The 23,538-nt window shown below is 45.5% G+C and overlaps 1 protein-coding gene across 1 annotated transcript in view; it reads left to right on the top strand.

The window, feature by feature from the left end:
• Positions 1–22,959, top strand: part of PLCG2 (phospholipase C gamma 2) — a gene marked incomplete at its 5' end in the record, with an annotated part of 136,533 nt that extends 113,574 nt beyond the window's left edge. The window contains 3 exons of the mRNA XM_080829391.1: positions 62–150; positions 21,134–21,318; positions 22,046–22,959. Of these exons, the coding sequence (XP_080685517.1) occupies positions 62–150; positions 21,134–21,318; positions 22,046–22,088 (317 nt within the window). The 3' untranslated portion in view covers positions 22,089–22,959. The remainder of the gene's footprint in view (positions 1–61; positions 151–21,133; positions 21,319–22,045) is intronic.
• Positions 22,960–23,538: the final 579 nt, after the last annotated feature.

Raw genomic sequence — 23,538 nt, 5'->3', positions numbered from 1 at the left:
GAAAGCTAAGGTCTGACGTTAATGGCCTGTCTTTGCATTGCCTTTCCATTCTCCGCTGCAGGATTCAGATCTGTTCCTCTGAAGAACGGGTACAGTGAAGACATCGAGCTGGCTTCCCTCCTGGTTTTCTGTGAGATGCAGCCAGTCCTGGTGAGTGAAGAAACGCCAGTTGGGGGTTCCCTGAGCTGTGTCTGCTGGTGGGGTGGAAGTGGCCTCTGGGTATGGGTTGGCTGATGGACTTAAGCACCCACTGGGATTTATGGAGCCAGACATGCCACATCATCAAAGAATTCCTCCGTGGTTCCGGGTTTTTCCTCCTAGCATCCTTCCTTCTTGGACAGGGCCATACGATTCTTTGAGTAGGTCATGTAGTTGGAAAGGGTGAAGCTCTTTGGAAGTTCCGTAGTTTCTTTTCAACAAGTAGAGTCAAGCCAGATAATGCTTTTCTAGAGTAGTTCATCTTGCCTGCGTGCTCCCCCCTGCTGTCGGTGGTGGGGGGCCCCTTCAGAAGGGCTGAGAGCACCCACCAAGGCCGTGCGTGGCTTGCGCTGGGGCCACATGTTCACAGGGCTCGGCCCTACTCTTGTAGCTCCTGAAGGAGCCGGCCACCTTGGTCCTTTTGCCAAGACCTTGAAGATGCGTAATCTCTCTTTTGGTGGACCAGTTTGTGGAGGGTCGATGGGAAGGGCTTGGCCTCGACGAATGCAGCAGCAGGCTGGGATAGTTCAGGTCTCGGGTTGCTGTTAGGAGAATGTCTGGATATGTGATTTCTGGAGCTGCACAATCCTCTGAACGGCCTCTCCCACAGAATGAGCCCCACTTGGCGTGTGTTTTGGCAAGACCCCATGCTGTGGCCAATCCAGTCTTCTAAGATCTTTCCATTTCCCCACCATGGAACTCAGCATGGGCTGGGTGAGTGTACAGTCACCCCACTTTCCTTTGGATAAACTAGAAAACCCATGGTTCCGGACCCCAGTGGCCTGATGTGGCCTTGGTCATTGGCCCTGGACATGCGCCTTCTCTTCTCTGCTGTTCCTTGGATAGAGAAATCACAGCCTCTAACTTGTTGTTTTGGCTTTAAGAACTAAACAGGGATTTGGAAGTTGCTTATGTGGCAACTTCCAGAATAAAGCTGAGAACCATCCAACGGGAAAGGGAGATGGCAGGGGTGGAGATGCCTTTTAACAGCTGTAGCCATAGTCCATGCAGTAAAAATTCATGAACTCGACTCAGAGGAGAGAACATTAGGCATTTCTGCATAGCTGTCTGCCTTACACTGTTTTTGCAACCTCGATAGTTTTCCACTTCAAAGCATCTTATAAACACTGAAATGGGAAAGGATGCAAAGATAAGGACAGACAGACAAAGCAGCAAAAGCAGGAAGCGACACTTAAAAGGCATCGTTCTTTGGGGGCCAGAGAACCTCAGTGACAGCCAGAGGCATCACTTGGGTTGGTAGAAAACGCGCTCCTGATGACAAAATTGTGTCTTGAAAGGATAAGGTGATGGATAATGCCAAGTTTTCCATTTTGAAACAAATTCGATATGTCAGTGCTTTAGACTCAGGCAGCATAAACGCTTCCATATGAGCTAGATAGTCACTTGAACCTTCGATGATCAAAAAAATCACCTTTTGTGATTCTTACCGTGATAGCAATGTTCGGTCCTGAAAGGACAACCCAGTTAGTCATCCCAAGACTTAATTAAATGGCTCTTTCATCAATTTATCACCAAATAAGACTGAGTTCCTTAAATAAGTCCATTAAAAAGACCTAAGCCAGATACATTATGTTGTATGAATGGCTACACACAGCCCCGATTGTGCCTGCTATACAGGTTTATAATTTGGAGGAAGAGATGAGTTGATACAGTAAGCATCTGGTCTGTTTGATTCCTTCTCTTGCTAGGCCAATGCCTTCTTTAAGTATGATAATACAAATCCATAGGTCCACTTTATTTTATTTTAAACCAAGAAACAGATTTATTTATTATTTTTTTGAAGATTTTATTTTTTTATTTGACAGAGAGAGATCACAAGTAGGCAGAGGGGCGGGGGTGGGGGGGGGAGGCAGGCTCCCTGCTGAGCAGATGATGACCTGAGCTGAAGGTAGAGGCTTGAACTCACTGAGCCACCCAGGCGCCTCACTTTATTTTTTAAGCTCTGGCATTCTTCACAGATCATCCTTTGTGGTGAGGACTGCCCCCTGCTTTTGGGCTGTTGAGCGTACCTTGTATCACAACCAAACTGTCTTCAGACATCATTCCATGTCCCCTGGTTGGCAGAACTGTCCTTGATGAGAACTGCTTTAAGTGAAATTATTCACACTTTTCATACAGTTAACCTAATTTATTAGCACTTAAATGATGGACAGGTTTTTCCGTCGAGTGGTCTGACCCTATGTAGATCAATCATCATTCCTCCAAGCAGGGCGTTCATGGAATCCACTTACAGAATGTGATTACCGTCTTCCTCCTTTAATTCAGTTATTTCCTTCGGCTTGATTCCCAGATATGGAACTAATTTATTTTTTTCTTGAGGATATTTGTGAGAGAGAGGCCGACCATGAGCATGGACAGTGGGGAGGGCAGAGGGATAAGAGCTGACCCTGCGCTGAGTAGGGAACCCGACGCAGGGTCTGATCCCAGGATCCCCTGGACCATGACCCGAGCTGAAGGCACACACTTAACTGGCTGGGCCACCCAGGTGGCCCGGGGATCAGTGTATTTAGCAGGATGGTAAACCTGTAAAACTTGGAACAAGTAAGCTTGAAGACCCCTGGCTTAGTCAAGCTTACCGCTCCCTGGGCCACAGCAGGATCTGGGATTCTGTTGCCTGGGGAAAGGGAATTGGCCTTTCCTCGCTGTGCACATAAAGCCCATCTGCAGGCATTTCATGGAAAAATGATGTGACAGACTTGGTTTCAGATGGGGACGGGGCTGCAGTGGTCTAGACATTGCTCTGCAAAGCTGTTTAAACAACTTGGAAATGTTATAAATAATTTGGTAACACCAGCAGCAGAGAAACTTCTAAAATAGTTAAAAGCAAATGTATTTGTCCAGATGTAACTTCCTCCATGCAGGAACCTTCTGGGTGGGGGCGGGGGGGGGGCTGCCCCCCACCCCGTGGAGCCTGGCAGGGGGTGAGGGGAGGGTGGGGGGTGCCAAGGGGACCGTGAATGTGCCCAGATCCGCTCTCTGAAGGAGTTTTGGCAGAAACGGTGTCTGAGTATGTGCAAACCTCACGGCAGCTGATGGTCTTTAAGCTTTAATTCCGCATCTGTCACCTGGTCCTCAGGCGCTCACGCGTGCCATTTGGAGTTTTGCTACAGTGTGACGTGGCGTCTCTGGGGAGCCAAGCTGGGGTGTGGGGTACACCTGGGCTTTCTCCTTGCCCAAGGTCAGACCTTGTTTGGGTTATTACCGTCTCCTCTCTCATGCCAGGGAGACACTCTGGTAAATGGCCTCACAACAGGCTTCTCTGACGCGGTGATTGATCCAGCGAGGGCCAGCGGGAGTCGAGGGCTCCCGGAAACTGTCAGTGAGCATCTCGGGCTCCCTCTCAAGAGGCCATTGACATGTCACAACTGCTTTATCGGCGCTCAGTCCTCTGCCCTGGGAGCCGTACATGTGGTTTCCAAAGCATCTTTCCAACACCGTTTGATTCCCTCCTACACTGGAGAAGCAGTAAAACAGAGGCGGCGGTGGGTGAAGGAGAAATCCCCGTGGGCTACCCGTACCCAACCACGGAGAGCATCTGGGCCGCTTTCCTTTTTTGCACACGTTAGATCCGCAGCTGGGTTCGCACAGGACCCACGAACGAGCGCCCTTTACCTACTTCCCAGAGGACTTGAAGCCTTTGCTCCAGGTGATGATGTCCAAAGAGCCGTGAATGCCTGTTTCTTCAGGTGAGGGTCCCGCATCCCCTTAGCCATGCTCCTGGTGATGGACAATTAGGTTGTTGGCCGTTTTTTACTTTATAAATAATGAAGGTCTTCATAAACCTTTTTGTGATTAAAAATCATTTCCTGGGGCTAGGTATGTAGTAATGGACTACTAGATCAGGCAGGGGGAAAAAAACCCATCTTTTTGAAAGCGTGCTGACTCGTTCTCTGAAAGTAGTTTCTTTTAAGCGGATGTATCCTATCCAGTCTTGCCATTAACTGAAAAAGGGCTCCCGTTCCAGTGAATGCCACTGGGGAGATTCAGAAGAATGGGACAGGACAGAGCACGAGAACTTGACTGTGCACCCCAGTCATCGTTGATGGGCAAAGCGGACAGTAGCTGGGAGCTCTGGGGACGGATGCTGCGGCAGGTCGTGCTTGGGGGGCGGGCGCTGAGGGGTGCGAAGACCAGGGCGGGCGGGCTCAGCTGGAGGAGATGAGTGAAGCCCTTTGCAGAAGGGCTCTAGAGACCCACCGGCTCCCTGAAGCTAAGCTGGCGCTGGTTTTGGCGGAGGGTGACGATTTCCCTGCAGCTGGGAAGACCCTCCTTGTGCCTCAGCAGCTAGCCTTTGCCAGTCTGACCCCAAGGAGCAGAGACTCCTGCGCCTGCCACAAAACCCCATGTGCCACACCAACCCGATGTGACCACTCAGCAGACCAAACACCGCGAGCCGGACGTGGACGAGAAAAAACCCGGCCCGGGGCAGTAAGCGGGGGACAGACCCCGGCGGACACGTGGCACCCGCGGCCGGCAGCCGGGCCTGAGCCCCCAGAAGCGTCCTCAGAGAACCCGGCCGTGCACGTCCTACGGATTTTCAGGACCGTCTCAGGAGAGCACTGAAAAGACGACTTTCTGGAATTTCAAACAAAACCCGGATTCCTTGACTTCAAAAATTCAACGTATCAATAGAGATCCGCATTAGTGACCCAAAAGAGAACCTTAAGAAAAGGCTCCCGGGCCGGAGCCGCAGCACGGGGAAGCAGGCTCGGAGAACAGCCGCCGGACCTCCCTGCGCGCTGCCCCGGGCCAGGCGGGACGGGTGGGTAGGCGCCACTCGTGACAGTCAATGGAGGGAACGTTCTCGTATTTGCTGCTTCAGAGGGTCTACTCGCGTCCCTGGAGGGATGAACAGAGAACACCACACCCCGAGTCGTGTTCTCGAACAGGCATCCTTGTTTAATCACGCTTGGCAGATACGGAATTTTCCTTTTTTTAACAAAGTGAAACTTTGGGGCAACCCTCCGTTGAGCAAGTCTAGTGGCACCATTTTTCCAAACCATTTGCTCACTCCTGTCTCTGGCACTTTCCGGTAAAACTTTTGTTATGGCGATCCTTGCTGTTGGCATCTGGATTACTCTGGTGTACGAGGACCCCGACGGCCTCCGTGTGCTCCAAGGGAGGGAATCAGCGGGGGGAGCCGAGGCTTTACGCTTCCCGCCGCCCCCCACACGGCAGCCGCTGCCTTGACCGCAGCGGGATCGAGGCAGGACCCTCCCTGGGCAGAACGACGGGCTGGCTGAGCACCTCGCGTAGTGGGGAGCATTTAGGGGCAACAAAGTATTTTTCAATTAGGATACGTACCTTTTTTTTAGACCATGTCATCACACACTAAGCAGACTGCTGCAGAGTGCACGGTATAAAACAGATGCGCTGGGAAGTCAGACCAATTCAATGGACTCACTTTATTGTGGTATTTGCTTTCCTGGGGTGGTCTGGAAGCACGCCCAGAGTAGCTGAGGTGGGCCTGTCAAACTTTGGAGTTCCGAGGATAAATAAAAAGCTAGACTTCTCGACGTACTGAGTTATCTACGAAGAAAATAAAGCTAACAGCAGACTCGCCCTCGTCAGCGCTAGGAAGACGGAAGAACTCGGTCTGCAGCTGCCCACATGTCAAGGCAACAGAAATGCATGTGTGGACGTGCACGGCTTCTAGATCTGCATTCCCTCCCTCCCCCGCCCCAAGGGAAACCTCAGGAGAGCCTAGAGGAAGAAAGGGAAATAACTCAGTACAGCTACATTTTATAGTCGAAGTCTGATTAAGATTTTGTGTCGGTGAATACAAGCGTTCCTGAAACAGAAATACACTGTGAGAGAAATTCTCTTCTAGTCTGGAACTGAAAATATTTAAAGGTATCCAAAAAGTTTTGACTTGATGCCTGGGGGTTCCCAGTTGGCAAATAAAGCATCCTGCAAGTTGGAGAGCTAATTCTGCTACTTGGATGTGAAACGAAAATGTCCGCTTAATTAGGACCATTAGAAAACAACCAGGAAGTTGACCGGGAATAAAAATAAGGGATAAAATTTAAAAAAATGAAAGAAAAATGTATAGTAATCAAAATGGAAGGGATGAAACATACTTGATCTAGCGAATGGGCTGAATTCCCCATTAGAAAAGTTAGAACATCTAACTGCAATTTTTACAAGAAACAAGCCTAAAACCAACAGGGCATTGCATGAGCAAAGGTAACAACCCCTCCCTGCCGAGGAGTGGAAGAACTGCTGGAAGAAATTGGGAAGAAAAAATTAATCTCGAAGTATAACTTAGGGGCACCTGGGCGGCTCAGTCAATTAAGCATCTCCCGTCGGCTCAGGTCATGATCTTTGGGTCATCAGCTTCCTGCTCAGCAGGGGAGTCTGCTTCTTTCACTCTCTCCCTTTCCACTGCTTGTTCTCTCTCTCTCAAATAAAAAAAAGTATAACTTACGATCAAAAGTATCAAAGATCATTAAGAGAAACCGTACAGAAGGGTAGTTTGGTTTACAAAGGGATGCAAGAGGCCTTGGGGTTTAATCAGGGCACAGCATCATCCCTGAATCTATAAACGAAAGTGCCCACAAAGATTACTTGGTTAAAAAAAAAAAAAATCAGCAAGGACAGATGATCAAGTTCACATTAACGAGCTTGATTTAAGAGATAAACACCTTTGTGTCCTACCAGTGGATAATATACCCTGGTTCCTTCTGTTTCCCAGAAACTTTATAAATTAGATTGCATAATTGGTCACAAAGACAACTTAAATACATTTTGAGGGAGAAGGATTTCTTAAGTCGGTAAGATTTGGAAGATAATAAAAGAAAGCCCAAATGTTCACTCCTGGAAAAGCAATTCCTAGATAAAACAAATGAAAACGGTTACCTAAACAGCAGTAAAATATTTATGCCATAACTACACTGAGAAGAGGAAAATGCTTGCCTTAAAACGAGAGAAGACTGAAAACAACATACACTAGCTATGCATCTTGGAATTTTTTGAAACACCGATAAGATAAGTTGGTAGGAACGAAATAAAGATAAAAGCCGCCTGAATGGAACATAAAACAGAAGAAAAAACAGATTCATTAAGATCCATTAAGTGAATCTCTGCCTGCCTCATGAAGGTCAAATGAAGAGCGGGCACAGAAGAAGAGGAAATATTGAGAAGGAGAGTGAACCCCCAAATAATTTATATCTGTAAACTAGGGCAAATGGGTGATTGCCTTGAAGAATGTACACGGGTCGAAAGTGTTTTAAGAAGCAGTAGAAAACTCACAAATTCCTATAGCACTAGACCATCTATCAGGTAAAACAGGTATTAGATCTGGGTGGTTGTATAGTTCAGTTCCATCCGGATTTAAAGAACATGATTCTAATGTTAACCCACTGAGGTTAACAGAAAAACGGAAATACTCCACCAATGTCTCGAAGATACAGAAGTCTCTGTCAACATTGAGGGGAGTGCACCTCTCCCTACTCTTGCCCTCATAGAGTCGCAGATCATTCTCTCAAGAAATAGCAAGTCGTTTCCAGCTGTTTTCTAGAACAATGTATCACAACTGAGTAGTTTATTCAGATAGCGCAAGGGTGGGTCAGCACTTCTAGTGGCAACACATTAATCACTAAATGCCACAAAAGTAACCAGTCAAATGGAGTAATTTTATCTCTTCACAATTTATACTGCTTGTCTCCATCCACAAATAAGTCTATATATTTAAAGACTCCCCTTGTGAGGGGACTGATCTTTATTGGTCTTGTATTTGTTGTCTAACCCCTTTATTCTAGAAAGAACACTTGGGAATGTAGGGTGAGAGGCAGGGACAGAAAGGAAATCTCACTCTTGATACTGATAAAAAACTGTAACAACACATTAGTGAAATCTAAATGAGCAAAGTGTACAGCTTTGGGGCCCCTGGCTGGCTCAGTTGGGAGAGCAAACAACTCTCGATCTCGGGGTTGTGAATTCAAGCCCGATGCTGGGTGTAGAGATTACTTAAAGATAAAATCGTTTTAAAAGAGGACTATAACTTATAAATACCACCTGAACAAGTAGAAATATATTCCAACCCTTCCAAAAATTGTTTGATGGGAATCAGAAGTATCACTATACAATGACTTTAAAGTGTATATACACACACAGACACACAGAAACAAATGCACAATTGCATTGGAAGAGACCGCTCTTCCTTACAGAAGACTTCCAGTTAATAAATGTACAAGGGAATGAGAGAAACAGGAAATCACCTTTGCAACACCACAGTAATTGCTACCGGTAAGATCTAAGGGATGCCATAAAATTAGTGAAAGTTTGAAGAGACACAGGACATCTGCATAGTCTCAAAGCATCTTCCTTCAAGATATTTACTGACTGGAAAGAGAATGAACCAAGTGATCAAGGTCACCATCAGTCATAAGACATGTCCGCATCACCTACCTTCTGAGAAGGCTACATCACTTCTTTGACATTCCCGCCAGAGCTGCACCACGGCACACAAATCATGGGAAGTCCCCAAGCCCAAATAGTAGGACACGGTACAGAATTACGGGCTAACCTCTTCCCAAGTGTCAAGGTCATAAAAGATGACAGGATAGAGGAGGGGGGTCACAGACTGGAAGCCTCTAAGGAGATACTGCGAGACAGGCAATGTGGGATCTTGGACACGGGGGAAAAGCCGGTGAAAACCATACAATGTGTAGTGAACTTCTTAGTTTGGCCCATTGCCCTGTGGGTGTGTGGGGCGTTAGCCCTGGAGAGTGGGGGTGATGTAAGAGATGGGGGAACTCTCTGTACTTCCAGTATGACTTTATTTCATCTTATGAAAAATTAAAGCATCAGTGGGGGATTAAAAAAAAAAAAAACACCAAAAGGTACAGAACTCCATGAAGATCTTGTCACAGGCCAGATATAGTTTATTAACGAAGATATTCTCCAACACTTCGAGGACCCTAAGCTTTGAAAATACATAGATCCACCTAAAACAAAGGCTTACAGATGGTACAAGGGTTCAAGGTGGGAATAATAAAATCACAATAAACAAACTCCCACCTCCCCAAATGGACATAGCACCATAGGGGAACATAAGAGAACCGGCGACAACAGACCCATCTTTCTCTGCAAAGATAATTCCTAAAAACTGAAAAACCAAGACTTTGCATTTTCAGTTTTGTTTTGTTTTGTTTTGTTTTAGAACTCTCAGTAATCAAAAGAAATTCCCAATTTGGGGGCGCCTGGGTGGCTCAGTGGGTTGAGCGACTGCCTTCAGCTCAGGTCATGATCCTGGAGTCCCGGGACTGAGTCCCGCATCGGGCTCCCAGCTCCACGGGGAGTCTGCTTCTCCCTCTGACCTCCCTGCTCAAGCTCTCTCTCACTGTCTCTCAAATAAATAAATAAAATATTAAAAAAAAAAAAAGAAATTCCCAATTTTGAAGAGCAGGGATCATGAGAGCTGGGGGATGGAGAGCAATGAGAGGGCTGGGATTTTTTTTTTTTTTTGGGGGGGGGTTGGCAAATATCCCTTATAGTACTTCTTCATTTTCAACTTTGTGCTTATATAATTAATAAAAAACGAAATTAAGATTTAAAAAACCAAAGTAGGAGTAGCTGATGTATTACTAGGGAACACAGGACATATCCAAGGACATTTGCTGTGAAGGTGACAAGAGACATGATGGTTCAGTAGCTGGAGGGGGCTGTGGGCTGAAGGAGAGCTTTGTAAGATGTATTTGCTGCTGATGGGAGTCATTCATTAGAGAAGGGGAGGCTGGTGCAGGAGAGAGGGGACCCTGGGGCCAGCAGGAAGGAGTGGATATGGCACACAGACCCGAGATGGGCGGATCTCCCATGTACTTCCTCCTCTGTTCCATGTAAAACAAGAAGCAAGGCCATTAGCTGAAACCGGGGAGGTCTGAGCAAGACGTGTGAAACAGTCATCTTAGAGCAGCAAAGAGAACTTCTGAGCTAAATACGGTAGGATGATAGTTTGCCCCGCTTCTGTGACGCAGGCGTTCGTATTTTATTTAGTAGGACTTTTGTACTGACAGTCTGTAGTTTTCCATCCGGTTTTGTTTGACTGACTTCATAACAATTACTTGGAGGCCTTCTTTCTCAGAACCGTGCACATTTTGAATAGAACTGGAATAATTACTAACTACACCTAACAGATGTTAAAGACCTCATTTGTCAAACTTTCTGGACCAGTTATAAGAGCCTTCTCATTTTCTCCTAGGATAAAATGAGTCTCTTCCAAGTTTTTTTTTTTTTTTTTCCTTATGGGATACTTTTCTGTAATAGGAAATATATATGTCTCTAGAATAAAAATTGGAGATATAAGAGCCTTACAACAAGTACAAATACATATTCTTTTCACGATCATCTTGGTTTTTACTTCACAAATTCCTACCATTTCTAGGATTACCTTTACTGACTCAGTCTGCTTCTTGTAGACCTGTTCTTTTTACAGCTCCTTGTGTTTGGATATTTAATTCATTTATTTCCTATCCTTTTTGGATGCTAATGCAATGGGGGCTGAAGGCCATACACAATTTGATTCAGGGCTAGGTAAAGTCTCCTCTCCTGTAACACACTTCAGAAAACAGGAAAAGGCACACACCTAGGACTCAGGCCGGTCATCAGCTGCCTGCGGGAGGCATTGGGGATGAAAGCGGACACAGCCCTGTAGCCAGGATACCTGCTATTCCTGGGAACCCAGAGCTCTGAGCAATCAGCCTAGCCCTCTGTTGGCCCTGCCCTGGGAGTCCCCCACTTAGAACATTCAGAAGGAGATGGGGCTCCCTGGCTGGCTCAAGTCTTGATCTCAGAGTCCTGAGTTTGAGCCCCACGTTGGGTGTAGAGATTACTTAAATAAACAATTTTTTAAAAACCAACAATGAAACTTCAGAAAACCAGACACCGATATACAGATTCGAGGAGGAAAGAAACCCAATTCAAGACGACCTTGCACATTAAAATTTTAAGATGCTGGAGGAAAACAGAGCTAACAAATATAAAAGCAAGAGGATTCACCCAGTGAATCTGAAAATGAAGTAATTTAAAAAGAAAAAGAATCCGCTGAGTATCTGCATTTCAAAAAGAACCAGCTTTTTTTCCTTACGATTATGGAGGAATGAGAGGGCCAGTTAGAAATCCTAGGAATACAGTTTGGAAAATCTTTTTTTTTTTTAAGCTTAGTAAGTGGGAAATTCATTTACAGAATGGATACAGTTAAGGATATGGATATGGTTATGGATATGGTTAAGGAAAGAATCTGTAAATGTGAAGATTGTGTTCGGGAATTTCCTTTCAAACTGCAAGACAAGATAAAAATACAAGAAGGGTAAAAAAAAAAAAAAGTATAAAATGCAAAGCTCCAGCACAAAGTACTGGAAATGTTCACGGCTAAAAGTCTTCTGGCACTGAAGACAGCAATGCTCTCCAGCTATCATCAGCGGCAGTGTTAAGTACACGTGCACATAAGACACATCCCAGTGAATGTGCAGAATACCAGAGTAAAGAGAAAATTATAAAAATGAAAAAGCAGGTTACCTATAAAGGACAAGCCCTCCCCTCTATGGACTAAGGGCTGTCTTCACAACACTTAAGACAGAAGGCTGTATGTCTAGACATTCTGGATCCTAATAATTACTGTTCAACAGGGAGGGCAAAATGCAGGTAGTTTTCAGACCTACAGGGATAGGTAATTTAGTACTAATAAACCTTTGCTAAAAAGAGCTACCAAAGTCCTCATGCAGGCAAGAAGGACTAGAGTGCAAGAAGCAATGGTGGCCAATGAAATTAGTAACCCCTGTTAGAAAACAAGTAACTGTAGGAGGTGCTGGGGGGGCTCCGTCTGGTTAAGCATCTGCCTTTGGCTCATGTCATGATCCCAGGGTCCTGGGATCGAGCCCTACGTTGGGCTCCTGCTCAGCAGGGCGTCTGCTTCTCCTTCTGCCCCCTTCACCCTGCTCATGTGTGCACTCGCGCGCTCGCTCTCTCTCTAATAAAATCTTTATTAAAACAAAGAAAAAGAACTGGAGGCTTGGAAAAAGCTAAATTTTATGTGAAAACTCAGACTCACAAGAAAACCAGGAAATGACGATCCCAAAATTCTAAGAGGGAATGAGGGAGTCTCGATCAGGAAGGGTGCACGGGGCAGGAGTCTCGATCAGGAAGGGTGCTCGGGGCAGGCACCCTTCGGTTTCCTCCTCTGGCATCTCCACAGGTGTTTACAGTTATTTATTAAACCGAGTCTATGTTGCCACATCCCTCTCTAAATGTTTGTTACAGAATACTGAGTGCTGACTTTTATAACATGCTGTAAATGCTTTGGGGTTCAGAAAAATGAGATCAAGGTCTGGAAGTGCAGGTGTGTTCATAGAGAACATGGATTTTTTTTAAAAAAATATTTTATTTATTTATTTGACAGACAGAGATCACAAGCAGGCAGAGAGGCAGGCAGAGAGAGAGGAGGAAGCAAGCTCCCTGCTGAGCAGAGAGCCCGATGCGGGGCTCGATCCCAGGACCCTGAGATCAGGACCTGAGCCGAAGGCAGAGGCTTTAACCCACTGAGCCACCCAGGTACCCCGAGAACATGGATTTTGAACTTAACCTGAACAGAGGTCATTATGAATGAAACCAACGGAAGTTGTTTTATTCTCGGTAGAGAGAAGGTTAAGAGAGATCACTTGTAGTACAGGACTAAGACTTTAAAAAAAAAAAAAGTAGAAACTGCATTTACGATTTCATCTGAGAGAGAGAGAGAGCACAAGTGGGAGGGGCAGAAGGAAAGGGAGAGAGAATCTTTAACAGACTCTGTGCTGAGCATGGAGTCTGACACGGGGCTCAAAATCACCGCCCTGAGATCACGACCTGAGCTAAACCGAGCTGGAGGCTTAACAGACTGAGCCACCCAGGAGCCCCTCTGCTTTATTCCTAGGAGGAAGGAAAGCTGGTTTCCTTGAGAAAAGATATAAACTTAAGTATAGTCACAAGGACTGTCCATCTTACCTCCTCTCCCCGTGCAAAGACGGTCTTCTCTTTCTCCTCTGCACCTCTGCAAGGGGCCAGAGTAACCTTTGCCATGGCCCTCCCCAGTCTCCCAAGTCACACTTCTGTTATCCTGGGGGATGTCCATAATGTTTTGTTAGGTTGTTAAGGTGGGGGAAAAAAAATGCAGGGCAAGGTATGGTCAGAGAAACCCATTCATGAATACTGATGGCACATTTCTATAGCGCTGGCGTCTCGCTTGAACTACTCTATCAGTAATAGTGACCAACAGACTGACCTCCGCAGCAGCCATCTTTTCCATCAGAGTCAGCAGAGGGCAGACTAGGAGGATCCTGAGCTCATCTCCTCCCACGGACACACTGAGACAACATCTACAGATAATGACACACACTCTGAAAATGACCCTGAAGTCCGGCACAGCCAACTGTCCTCAGCTAAAGACCTAAGAAAAAGCCACAGCAAGAAGGGTCAGAGGGGCAGAGACAAGGTTGGGCTCCCGTCCCCCAGGGCAAGGACCCACAAGCGGGAGGAACATCACAGGTGCAGAAATGCTCCCTGCAAAGCAAGGGAATCCAGTCCCACATCAGGATCGCCCAGCCCTGGGGACCTGCCCTGGGAACACGAGCCCCCAGTCTGGCTCTGAAAATCAAAGTGCAGCCGAACTCCATGAGAGCCAGTGGGCCAGAGGAAACCGAGACTCCACGCTCACAGGGCCGTGTATCACTCCGTCCAAGACCCAGCACAGAGACAGCAGTCTAAAAGCATCTGGGTGACACGTGAAGGAGTTACTGATTTCGGGCCATGTGCTGGAGGGTCAGGGGCTGTAGGAGTTTTCTCTAGGAGTGGAAGTGTGGGCGGGTGCCATTTGTCTTGCCCTCCTGCCTAGCTGGCAGGATGCAGGTGGCAGCCGGTTCTGACACTCTCCCATCTACTTTGCTAGCACCATTCACCCCACTAGGCATTCTCCTGCAGACCACCCCACCCCCTACAGCAGGTCAAGACCAGAGCCCCTCCAAAGTGACCCCTGAGGAGGGAGAGGTAGGCCCAATCACCGTAGAGGGGCATACACAACCCACATGACAGACCCGCCTGGAGTTCCTGGTTCTCGTGACCAGGGACCATGGCACTACTGGGCTCCACAGGACATCGACATAAAGCCACTGCTTTGAAGACCAGGAGCTGCAGCTGACCTACCTAATCCACAGACACAAACACAGTCAAACAAAACGAGACAGAGGACTATGTTACAAATGAAAGAACAGGATAAAACCTTAGAAAAAGAACTAAATGAGATGAAGATTTATAATCTACCCAGTTAAGAGTTTAAAGTAATGGTCATAAAGATGCTCACCAGACTTGGGTGAACTCAGAATTTTAACAGAGACAGAAAATATAAAGAACCAGTCGGCATTGAGTGCAGTAACTTAAAAGGGCACTAGAGGGACTCAAAAGCAGGGTGAAGGCTGTAGAGCAGATCAGTGATCTGGAAGACGAGGCCGTGGGAAGTATCTGAGTGGGATAGTGGGCAGTATCCAAGCTAAACAGCAAAAAGAATAAAAAATAGTGACAACGGGTGAAGGGACCTTTGGGAAATATCAAGTATTCTATACTTTCACATTATAGGGTCCCACAAAGAAGAGAGAGGGGCTCAAAACTTCTCTAAGGAAGAGAAGGAAACACGTCCACATCCAGGAAACAGAGTCCCAAATAAGATGAACCCAAGTTCACATCAAGACACATAATAATTAAAATGTCAAAGAGTAAAGATAAAAATAAAATCTTAAAATCAAGAGAAAAGCAAATAGTTACATACAAGGGAAACCCCATAAGGGCTATCAGCTGATTGTTTTCAGCAGAAATTTTGCAGACCAAAGGGAGGGGTAGGATATATTCAAAGTGCTGAAAGGAAAAAACAAAACAAAACACAACAAAAACCTTACAACCAATAATACTCCACCTGGCAAAATATTTAGAATTGAAGGAGAGTTTCCCAGACTAAAGTTAAAGGAGTTTATCACCACTAAGCCAGTCTCACAAGAAACAGTAAAGGGACTTACTTCAGTCAAAAAGAAAGGCCCATAACTAGTAGTAAATTATGCAAAGAAAAAATTTCACTGGTAAAAGCAAACATAAAGGTAGGAGATCAATCACTTATTAAGCTAGTACAAAGGTTAAAAGACAAAAGTAGTAAAATCAGTTACATGGACAGAAATTAGTTAAGGGACACAAAATAAGGAGATGTAAAATATGATGCCCTATACAGAAAATGTGAAGCAAGAGAGTAAAAATGTAGTACTTTTAGGCTGTTCAAACTTTGGTTTGAACTAAAGAGATCATCAGCTTAGTACAGGCTGCTGTATACACAGGATATCATAAATAATCACAAACCAAGAACCTATAATAGATACACAAAAAACAGAAACGAATCCAAGCATAACACTAAAGAAAGTCATCAAATCCTGAAAGAGTAAGAGAAGAAAGGAACACGAACTACAAAAACGTTTAGGAAACAATGAACAAAATGGCCATAAGTATATGCCTATCAGTAATTACGTTAAATGTCAACGGACTAAATGTTCTATCTCTGATGTTGCCATCTATATGTTGCCTCCAAGAAACTCTCTTTGGACCTATAAACGCTGAAAGTGGGGGGATGGAAAAATATTCCATGCAAATGGAAGTGAAATAAAAAGTTGCCGAAGCAATACTTATATCTTAAAAAAAAAAAAGATTAAAAAAAAAAGGTATAACAAGAGACGAAGATGTTATATAATGATAAAGGGCTCAATCAAGCCAGAGGATATAGCCGTTGTAAAATCTATGAACCCAATGAAGGGGCACCTGAATACATAAAGGGAGAAACGGACAATAAAATAATAGGAGGGGACTTCAACATGTCACTTAAGTCAATGGAGAGATTATCCAGACATAAAATCAGAAAGGAAACAGTGGTTTTGAGTGACACATTAGACCAGATATATACAGAACATTCTATCCCAAACCAGCAGAATATACATTCTTTTCAGGGACACATGGAACAATCTTCAGGACAGGTCACACTGTAGGCCACAAAACAAGTGTCATTAAATTTAAGAAGATTGAAATCATATTCAACATCTTTTCCAACCACAATGGTCTAAAACTAGAAGTCAATTATTTAAAAAACTGGAGAAAAACAAGGAAACTAATTAACATGATACTAAACAACAGTGGGTCAATGAGGAAATCAGAAAACACGTGAGACAAATGAAAATGGAAATGCAACATTTCAAAATCTTTGGGATGCAGCAAAAGCAGTTTTCAGAGCAAAGTTTATGGAAATACAGACCTATCTCAAGAAACAACAACAAAAAAAACCCCTCAAACAATCTCTACTTCTACTTAAAGGAACTAAAGGAAGAACAAAAAACAAAGCGCAAAGTTAGTAGAAACAAGGAAGTAATAAAGATCAGAATGGAATTAAATGAAATAGAGTCTACAAAAAAAAAAGGTCAGTGGAACTAAGGGCTGTTTTTATGAAAAGATAAAATTGATAAACCTTTAGCCAGACTCATCGGACCTGAAATCAAAGGGGACTTCAAAGAGATGCAGGAAATTACAACTGATACCACAGAAATATATAAAGGATTATAAAAGACTACTACAAAAATTATACACCAGCAAGCTGGGCAACCTAGAAGAAATGGATTAATTCCTAGAAACATACAATCTTCCAAGACTGAATAAGAAAAAATAGATTAGTAAGGAAATCAAATCAATGATCAAAAAACTCACAACAAACAAAAGCTCAGGACCAGATGGCTTCACAGGTGAATTCTACCAAGTATTTATTTTTATTTTTACTTTTTTGAAGATTTTATTTATTTGAGAGAGAGAGAAAATTAGATGTGGGACTTGATTCCAGGACCCTGGCATCATGACCTGAGCCAAAGGCAGATGCTTCACCAACTGAGCTGCCCAGACGTCCCTCTACCAAACACTTAAAGAAGAGTTAGTAACCTATCTTTCTCAAACTATTCCAAAAAGCAGAAGAGGAAATAATGATTCAAAATTCATTCTATGAGGCCAGCATTATCCTGATACCAAAACCAGACACACACACCCACAAAGAAAATTATACACCAGTATCCCTGATAAACATAGATGGAAAAATCCTCAGCAACATAGTAGCAAAGTGAATTCAACAACACAAGCACCATTCACCACCATCAAGGGGGACTTATTTCAGGGGAGCAAGAATGTTCATTTTCCACAAATCAAAGTATATATATCACATTAATAAGACAAAGGATAAAAACCATCTCAATAGATGCAGGAAAAACATTTGTCAAAATTCAGCATCTGTTTATCATAAAAACTCTCAAAGTGGGTATAGAGGGAACATAACTCAAAGTAATAAAGGCTGTATTTGACAAACCTAGAGCTAACATCATACTCAACAGTGAAAAACTAAAAGCTTTTCTTCTTTTTTTATTTTTATTTTTTAAAAAGATTTTATTTATTTATTTGAGAGAGAGAGAGAGAGATCACAAGTAGGCAGAGAGGCAGGCAGAGAGAGAGGGGGAAGCAGGCTCTCTGCTGAGCAGAGAGCCCGATGCGGGGCTCGATCCCAGGACCCTGAGATCATGACCTGAGCAGAAGGCAGAGGCTTAACCCACTGAGCCACCCAGGCATCCCTAAAACCTTTTCTTCTAAGATCAAGAACAAGGCAAGGGTGTCCACTCTTATTCAACATACTATTGGAAATCCTAGCCACAGCAGTGAGACAAGACAAAAAAAAAGAATCCAGATTGGTAAGGAAGAAGTAAAACCTTGCAGATGACATAATACTATATATAGAAAAATCCTAAGAACTCCACACACACACACACACACAAAGCCATTATAACTAACAAATGAATTAAGTTGCAGGATACAAAGTTAACATACAGAAGTCTGTCCTGTTTCTGTACACCAATAATGAGTTAGCAGAAAGAGAAATAAAGAAAACATCCTGTCCACAATTGCTTCATAAAGAATCAAGTACCTAGAAATAAATTTCACCAAGGAGGTGAAAGACCTGTACTCGGAAAACTGTAAGACACTGATGAAAGAAACTGAAGATGACATAATTAGAAGTTATACCATGCTCATGGATTGGCAGGATATCGTTAAAATAGCCATATTACCCAAGGCCATCTACAGATTCCCTGCAATCCTTATCAACATACCAGCAGCATTTTTCACAAAAGTTGAATAATCCTCAAACTCGCATGAAATCACAGAAGAACAGCCAAAGCGGTGTTGGGAGAGAACAAGGCTGGAGGTACCACAATTCCACATTTATGGATACGCTACAGACTACGGTAATCAAAACAGTGCGGTACTGGCACAAAACCACATAGATCAATGGAACAGAATGGAGAGTGCAGAAACCACCCCCCACTTATATGGTCAGTGAGTCTATGTGAAAGGAGGCAGTGATAGACAATGGGGGAAAGGCAGTCTTTTCAATAAATGCTGTTGGGAAAATGGGATGGCTACCTGGAAAAGAATGAAACTGAACTACTTCCTTACACCATACACACACACACACACACACAAACTCAAAATGAATTAAAGACCTAAATGTAAGACCTGAAACCACAGAACTTCGAGAAGAAAATACAGTTGGTAAACTCTTTGGACACTGGCCTTAACAATGCTTCTCTGGATCCGTCTCCTCAGGCAAGGAAAAGAAAAGCAAAACTCCACAAGTGGACGTACTACGTCATACTAAAACGCTTTTCTCACAGCAAAGGAAATCATCAGCAACATGAAAAGGCAACCTACTGAATTCATACAACCCAACACCAAAAACAAACACACCAATCTGATTAAAAAATGGGCAGAGGACCGAACAGACAGTTTTTCAAAGAAGACATCCAGATGGCCAACAGACACATGAAAAGACGCCCAAATCACTCATCGGGGAAATACAAATCAAAACCGCAGTGAGATGTCCACCTCACACCTGTCAGAACGACTAGTATGGAAAAACAGAAATAGCACATGCTGGCAAGGGTGTGGAGAAAAAAGAAACCTTATTCACTGTTGGGAGGAATGTCAATTTGTGAAGCCACTGTGGAAGGAGGATGGAGGTTTCTAGAAATTTCTTAAACTAGAAATACCGTACAATCCAGTAATTTTACTTCTGAGTATTTACCGAAAGAAAATGAAAACACTAATTCAAAAAGATATGTGTACTCCTGTGTTTACTGTAGCACTGCATACAACAGCCAAGATAGGGAAGCAACCTTAGTGTCTAGAGATAGATGAATGGAAAAAGAAAATGTGATGCACATACAATGGAATATTACTCAGCCTTAAAAAAGAATGAAATCTTGCCATTTGCAGCAACACAGATGGACCTAGAGGGTATTATGTTATATGACATAAGTTAGAGAAGGACAAATACTACCGGATTTCACTTAGATGTAGAATCTAAAAACCGAAACAGATTAACAAAACAGAAATAGACTCAAATACAGAAAACTAGTGGTTGCCAGAGAGGGTGAGGGGTGGTGGGAGGATTGGCAAAACAGCTGAAGGGGGTTCAGTTAAAAGTCACGGGAATGAAAAGTACAGCAGAGGGAATGTAGTCAATATTGAAATAACTTTGTATGGTGACAGATGGTAACTACACTTACTATCGTAAGCATTTCATGATGTCGACAATTGCCAAATCCCTATGTTGTACAACTGAATCTAATATTGTAGGTCAGCTCTCCTTCAATTAAAATTTTAAATTAAAAAAATCAATAGAGAAAACATCCTCTTTCTCCCATGCTCAAATCCCAAATCCTCACTTGGATCATTTTTTTTTTTTCTTACCATAATGGAGGGAATATTTTGCGTAAGACAACTGCAGAGTTTATGGGTAGCTCTTGCTTCAGTCACGGCTGGATCCAGGTGCTCACCCAGTGGCTCTATTTCCCTCTCTTTTAACTTCATTCCCAACTTTCTCTACATGATAGCAAAGGGACCACTAGCAACTAGAAACATTTACTGCTCTTTCAGCTGAACCCCAAGAAAAGAAACTTTTAAAATTTGTTTTCCCTAAAAAGAACACCAACCAAACTCTCATGGAATTGGCCTGGCTTGGGTCACATGCTCACAGGTGGTGGGGAGGGGGAATAACACATCATTACTGGCTAGAACTGAGTTGCTTGACACCTCTTGGGGGCATAACCTATGCTAGCTTGGTTTGGAGGGGATGGAGTAACAGCTTTGAGACAGCTTTGAGACCATATAATTCACCCATTTAAGACGTACTGTTGAGTGGTTTTTCAGAGTTGTGCAACCATCACCATGATCCACTTTAGAACATTTTCATCACCCAAAAAAGAAACTCTTGCCCATTAGCTATGGCCACCCCCAGCCCGGGCAGCCACTACTTCTCTGTCTGCATGAATTCACCTGTCGTGGACATTTCATAGAGAAGGAATCAACTGCGTGTGGTCTTTTGGAACGGGCTTCTTTAACTTAAATAGTGTTTTCAAGGTTCATCTGTGTTGTAGTGTGCATCTTGCCTTTTAAGGTCCTACTGGCTCCTGCTTCCCTTTCTGTCCCATTAAGCTGCTCCCCCCCTTCCCTGTTGTGTTCTCCTTTAAGCACATCGCTTCTTAGACCCTTTACGTTTGGGTGAGGAGCAGAAGGGGGTGGAGAATCAAAATGCAGACCTAGTGGGCAATGTGGTTATCTCAGCGTCTCACATTAAAGCTACCCTTCACTGGGGACAAGGGCTTTTTAAACTGCTTGCTTCCAATGGAATAAATAATGGTGAGTTTAATCTTTGGTTAAAATGGGCCCAGCCTTTTTGGGGATAATCCCAGTTGCAAAGCTCCCCTCCCTGCTCCCCTGCTCCCCTCCCTCCTGCCCCACACGGTCCCTATGTGGCTGTCGTCCCCCCCTCCAGGAGAGCGAAGAGGAGCTCTACTCCTCCTGCCGCCAGCTGCGAAGGCGGCAGGAAGAGCTGAACAATCAGCTCTTTCTGTACGACACACACCAGAACTTGCGCAATGCCAACCGGGACGCCCTTGTTAAAGAGTTCAATGTCAACGAGAACCAGCTCCAGCTGTACCAGGAGAAGTGCAACCGGAGGTAGGCTGGTCCCTGCCCCCCCCCCCCCCCGCAGGTGCCCAGGTCTAGCTCCCACAAGCAAAGGTGTTGGACACCGGGGGCCAGGCTTTGGGGAAGTCCCCGTGTCTATAAATCCCTTGACTGATCCCTCGATGCTGGTCTCTTTGCTCTATAAATAAACCTCCAGCTTATTTATTTCTCAAGTATGTGCACCTTCCCTAAGCCAAACTGTCACCACTAGGAGGACACTTCGATATAATAGTGAAAATAAACCAAGACCTCTACCTTCTAAAGAGCCTTGTCCAGTTCCCACCATCCAGTGGGATTGGGGCAGAACCCACTCCCTGGCCCCCAAGGGATGCTTCTGGTTGTGCTACGGAAGGAATGGGGTCGGGGCAGGGGCTGGGGGCAGCCAGGTCCGCCCAGGGCCCTGCAGTGTGCCAGACAGCCCGGCTCAACAGAACTAGTCTGACCTGTGAGAACAGACTCCAGTGGGGAACAGTGGAGACCCCTTCCCCACGTGCTCATTTGGTCCACACCGTAGCCTGCAGAGTAGCAGGGAGCCCGGTGCAATGGCCCAGTGAGCGCACAGAGATTCAGAGACGTTCCCTGGCTGGGGGGGGCCCACCTCTGCGACCGTCAGCCCTCTACCAGCCAGCCCCGGGTCCCAGCGGCTCCAGTCCACACTGTTCGGCACACGGCCCGTGTCTGAGCCTAACGCACGACGGTGAAATGTGTCTGATTGCAGGTTGAGAGAGAAGAGAGTCAGCAACAGCAGGTTTTACTCCTAGGAGCCGGGGTCCGCGAGCAAGGGTGTCACGCGTGCGTGTGCACACGTGGAGGAGAACGTCCTCTCTTCCGGCCCTGGGAACACGCTCATCGGTGAGGTCATCCTCCCCTCAAGCCTGGTGCCAAGAGGACATTTCTCAAGGTCCCACTGGCGGGAGTTGGGGTTACTTCCTGCCAGTTTTTCATCTTGGACAGTCTAACTTATATTTTCTATAGAGGACCGTAGAAACGTGCCCCTCGTTTTTGGCCTCTCCTGTTCCAAACCTCCTTGAATAAAAGCAGTGAAAGTCTCGCTCCGTTACCCTCCCGTGCACGCCCCGCCCCGGGAACAGCAGCCCTTTTCCTCTAAAGACCCGGGGAGTTGACTTCCACCGGGGAGGAGCCTGATCTGTAAGGACCGGACTCAGTAGCTTCTGAAAAGGATTTTAACTCAAAGGCAAAGGATTCCAGTTAAGGCCATTGGCCTCCCCACGGCCCAAGGGGAGCCTGCCCCTGGCTGCCGTCCCTGCAGGCTGCCCGGCGGCCGGGGTCAGGGGGCCCTGCCTGCAAGGTGGGTGGGGGATGCGGTGGCTCGGGAGGAAACCTGCCAGGCCACGGTGGAGACTCGCTCTGTGACTGCCGCTGGCGGGGGGGGGGCTTTTATTTAGAAAGTCCTTCCAAAAGGCCAGAGAGCCACCCAAAGTCCCCGCCAGCCTCTTACCCCTGGCTCTGCCCACTCAGGAGCTGGCTGCGTGCCCGTGGAGAGGCCCTGCGTGGGCAGCTCTCCGCAGACGAGAGGTCATCTGCTGATTTAAAAAGGTCATCACCGTTCAGCTCCCCGGGTCATCCCATTTTCGGGAGCAGCGAGCTAAGCCTTAAGCCTCAGCAAACTACAAAAAAAAAAAAAAAAAAAAGCAATCCGCAGCCATGCCCAAAGGGGCTGACCCACCTAGGACAAGAGGACATTCCTCTACAGCTGGACACCGACACAGCTGTGTGACCCGTGCAGCGTGAGGGTTCGATACGGCGTCCTGAAGGCGAGGAGAGTGTGGGGGTGGAGGGTAGGACTCAGCGGAGTCCCGACTTGGTCAGAGGGAACGGAGAAGGGACTTGGGGGGGGAGTGGAAACCATGACTGCGTCAGGATGACAAACGAGCAGGAAGCCCCGTGGATTGACTGCTTGGAACTGGACCCTAGAAACCCCTTCTGCCCTCCCCTGGTTACTCTGGACTTAGCCGGTCTGCATTATTGCTGGGAAGTCCATTAAAACCAGCCAGGCTGTGTGTGATCCAAAGGCCGTAGGCCTGCATTCCACAGTTTTTAAACACCTCCATACACGAAACACTGTGCCCAAGTTAGGGGTACCATGTAAAGAAAAAAATTTTTTGGGGGGGGAGCCACAGTTACTCCCTCTTGGAACTTATCCACGTGCTCCTGAAAGAAGTGCATTTGACCTTCCCTGAAGCCAGGAGT

Source organism: Martes martes (genome assembly GCF_963455335.1).
Source record: "Martes martes genome assembly, chromosome: 17".
Taxonomy (NCBI): domain Eukaryota; kingdom Metazoa; phylum Chordata; class Mammalia; order Carnivora; family Mustelidae; genus Martes; species Martes martes.
This window is presented reverse-complemented; position numbering and strand designations above follow the sequence as displayed.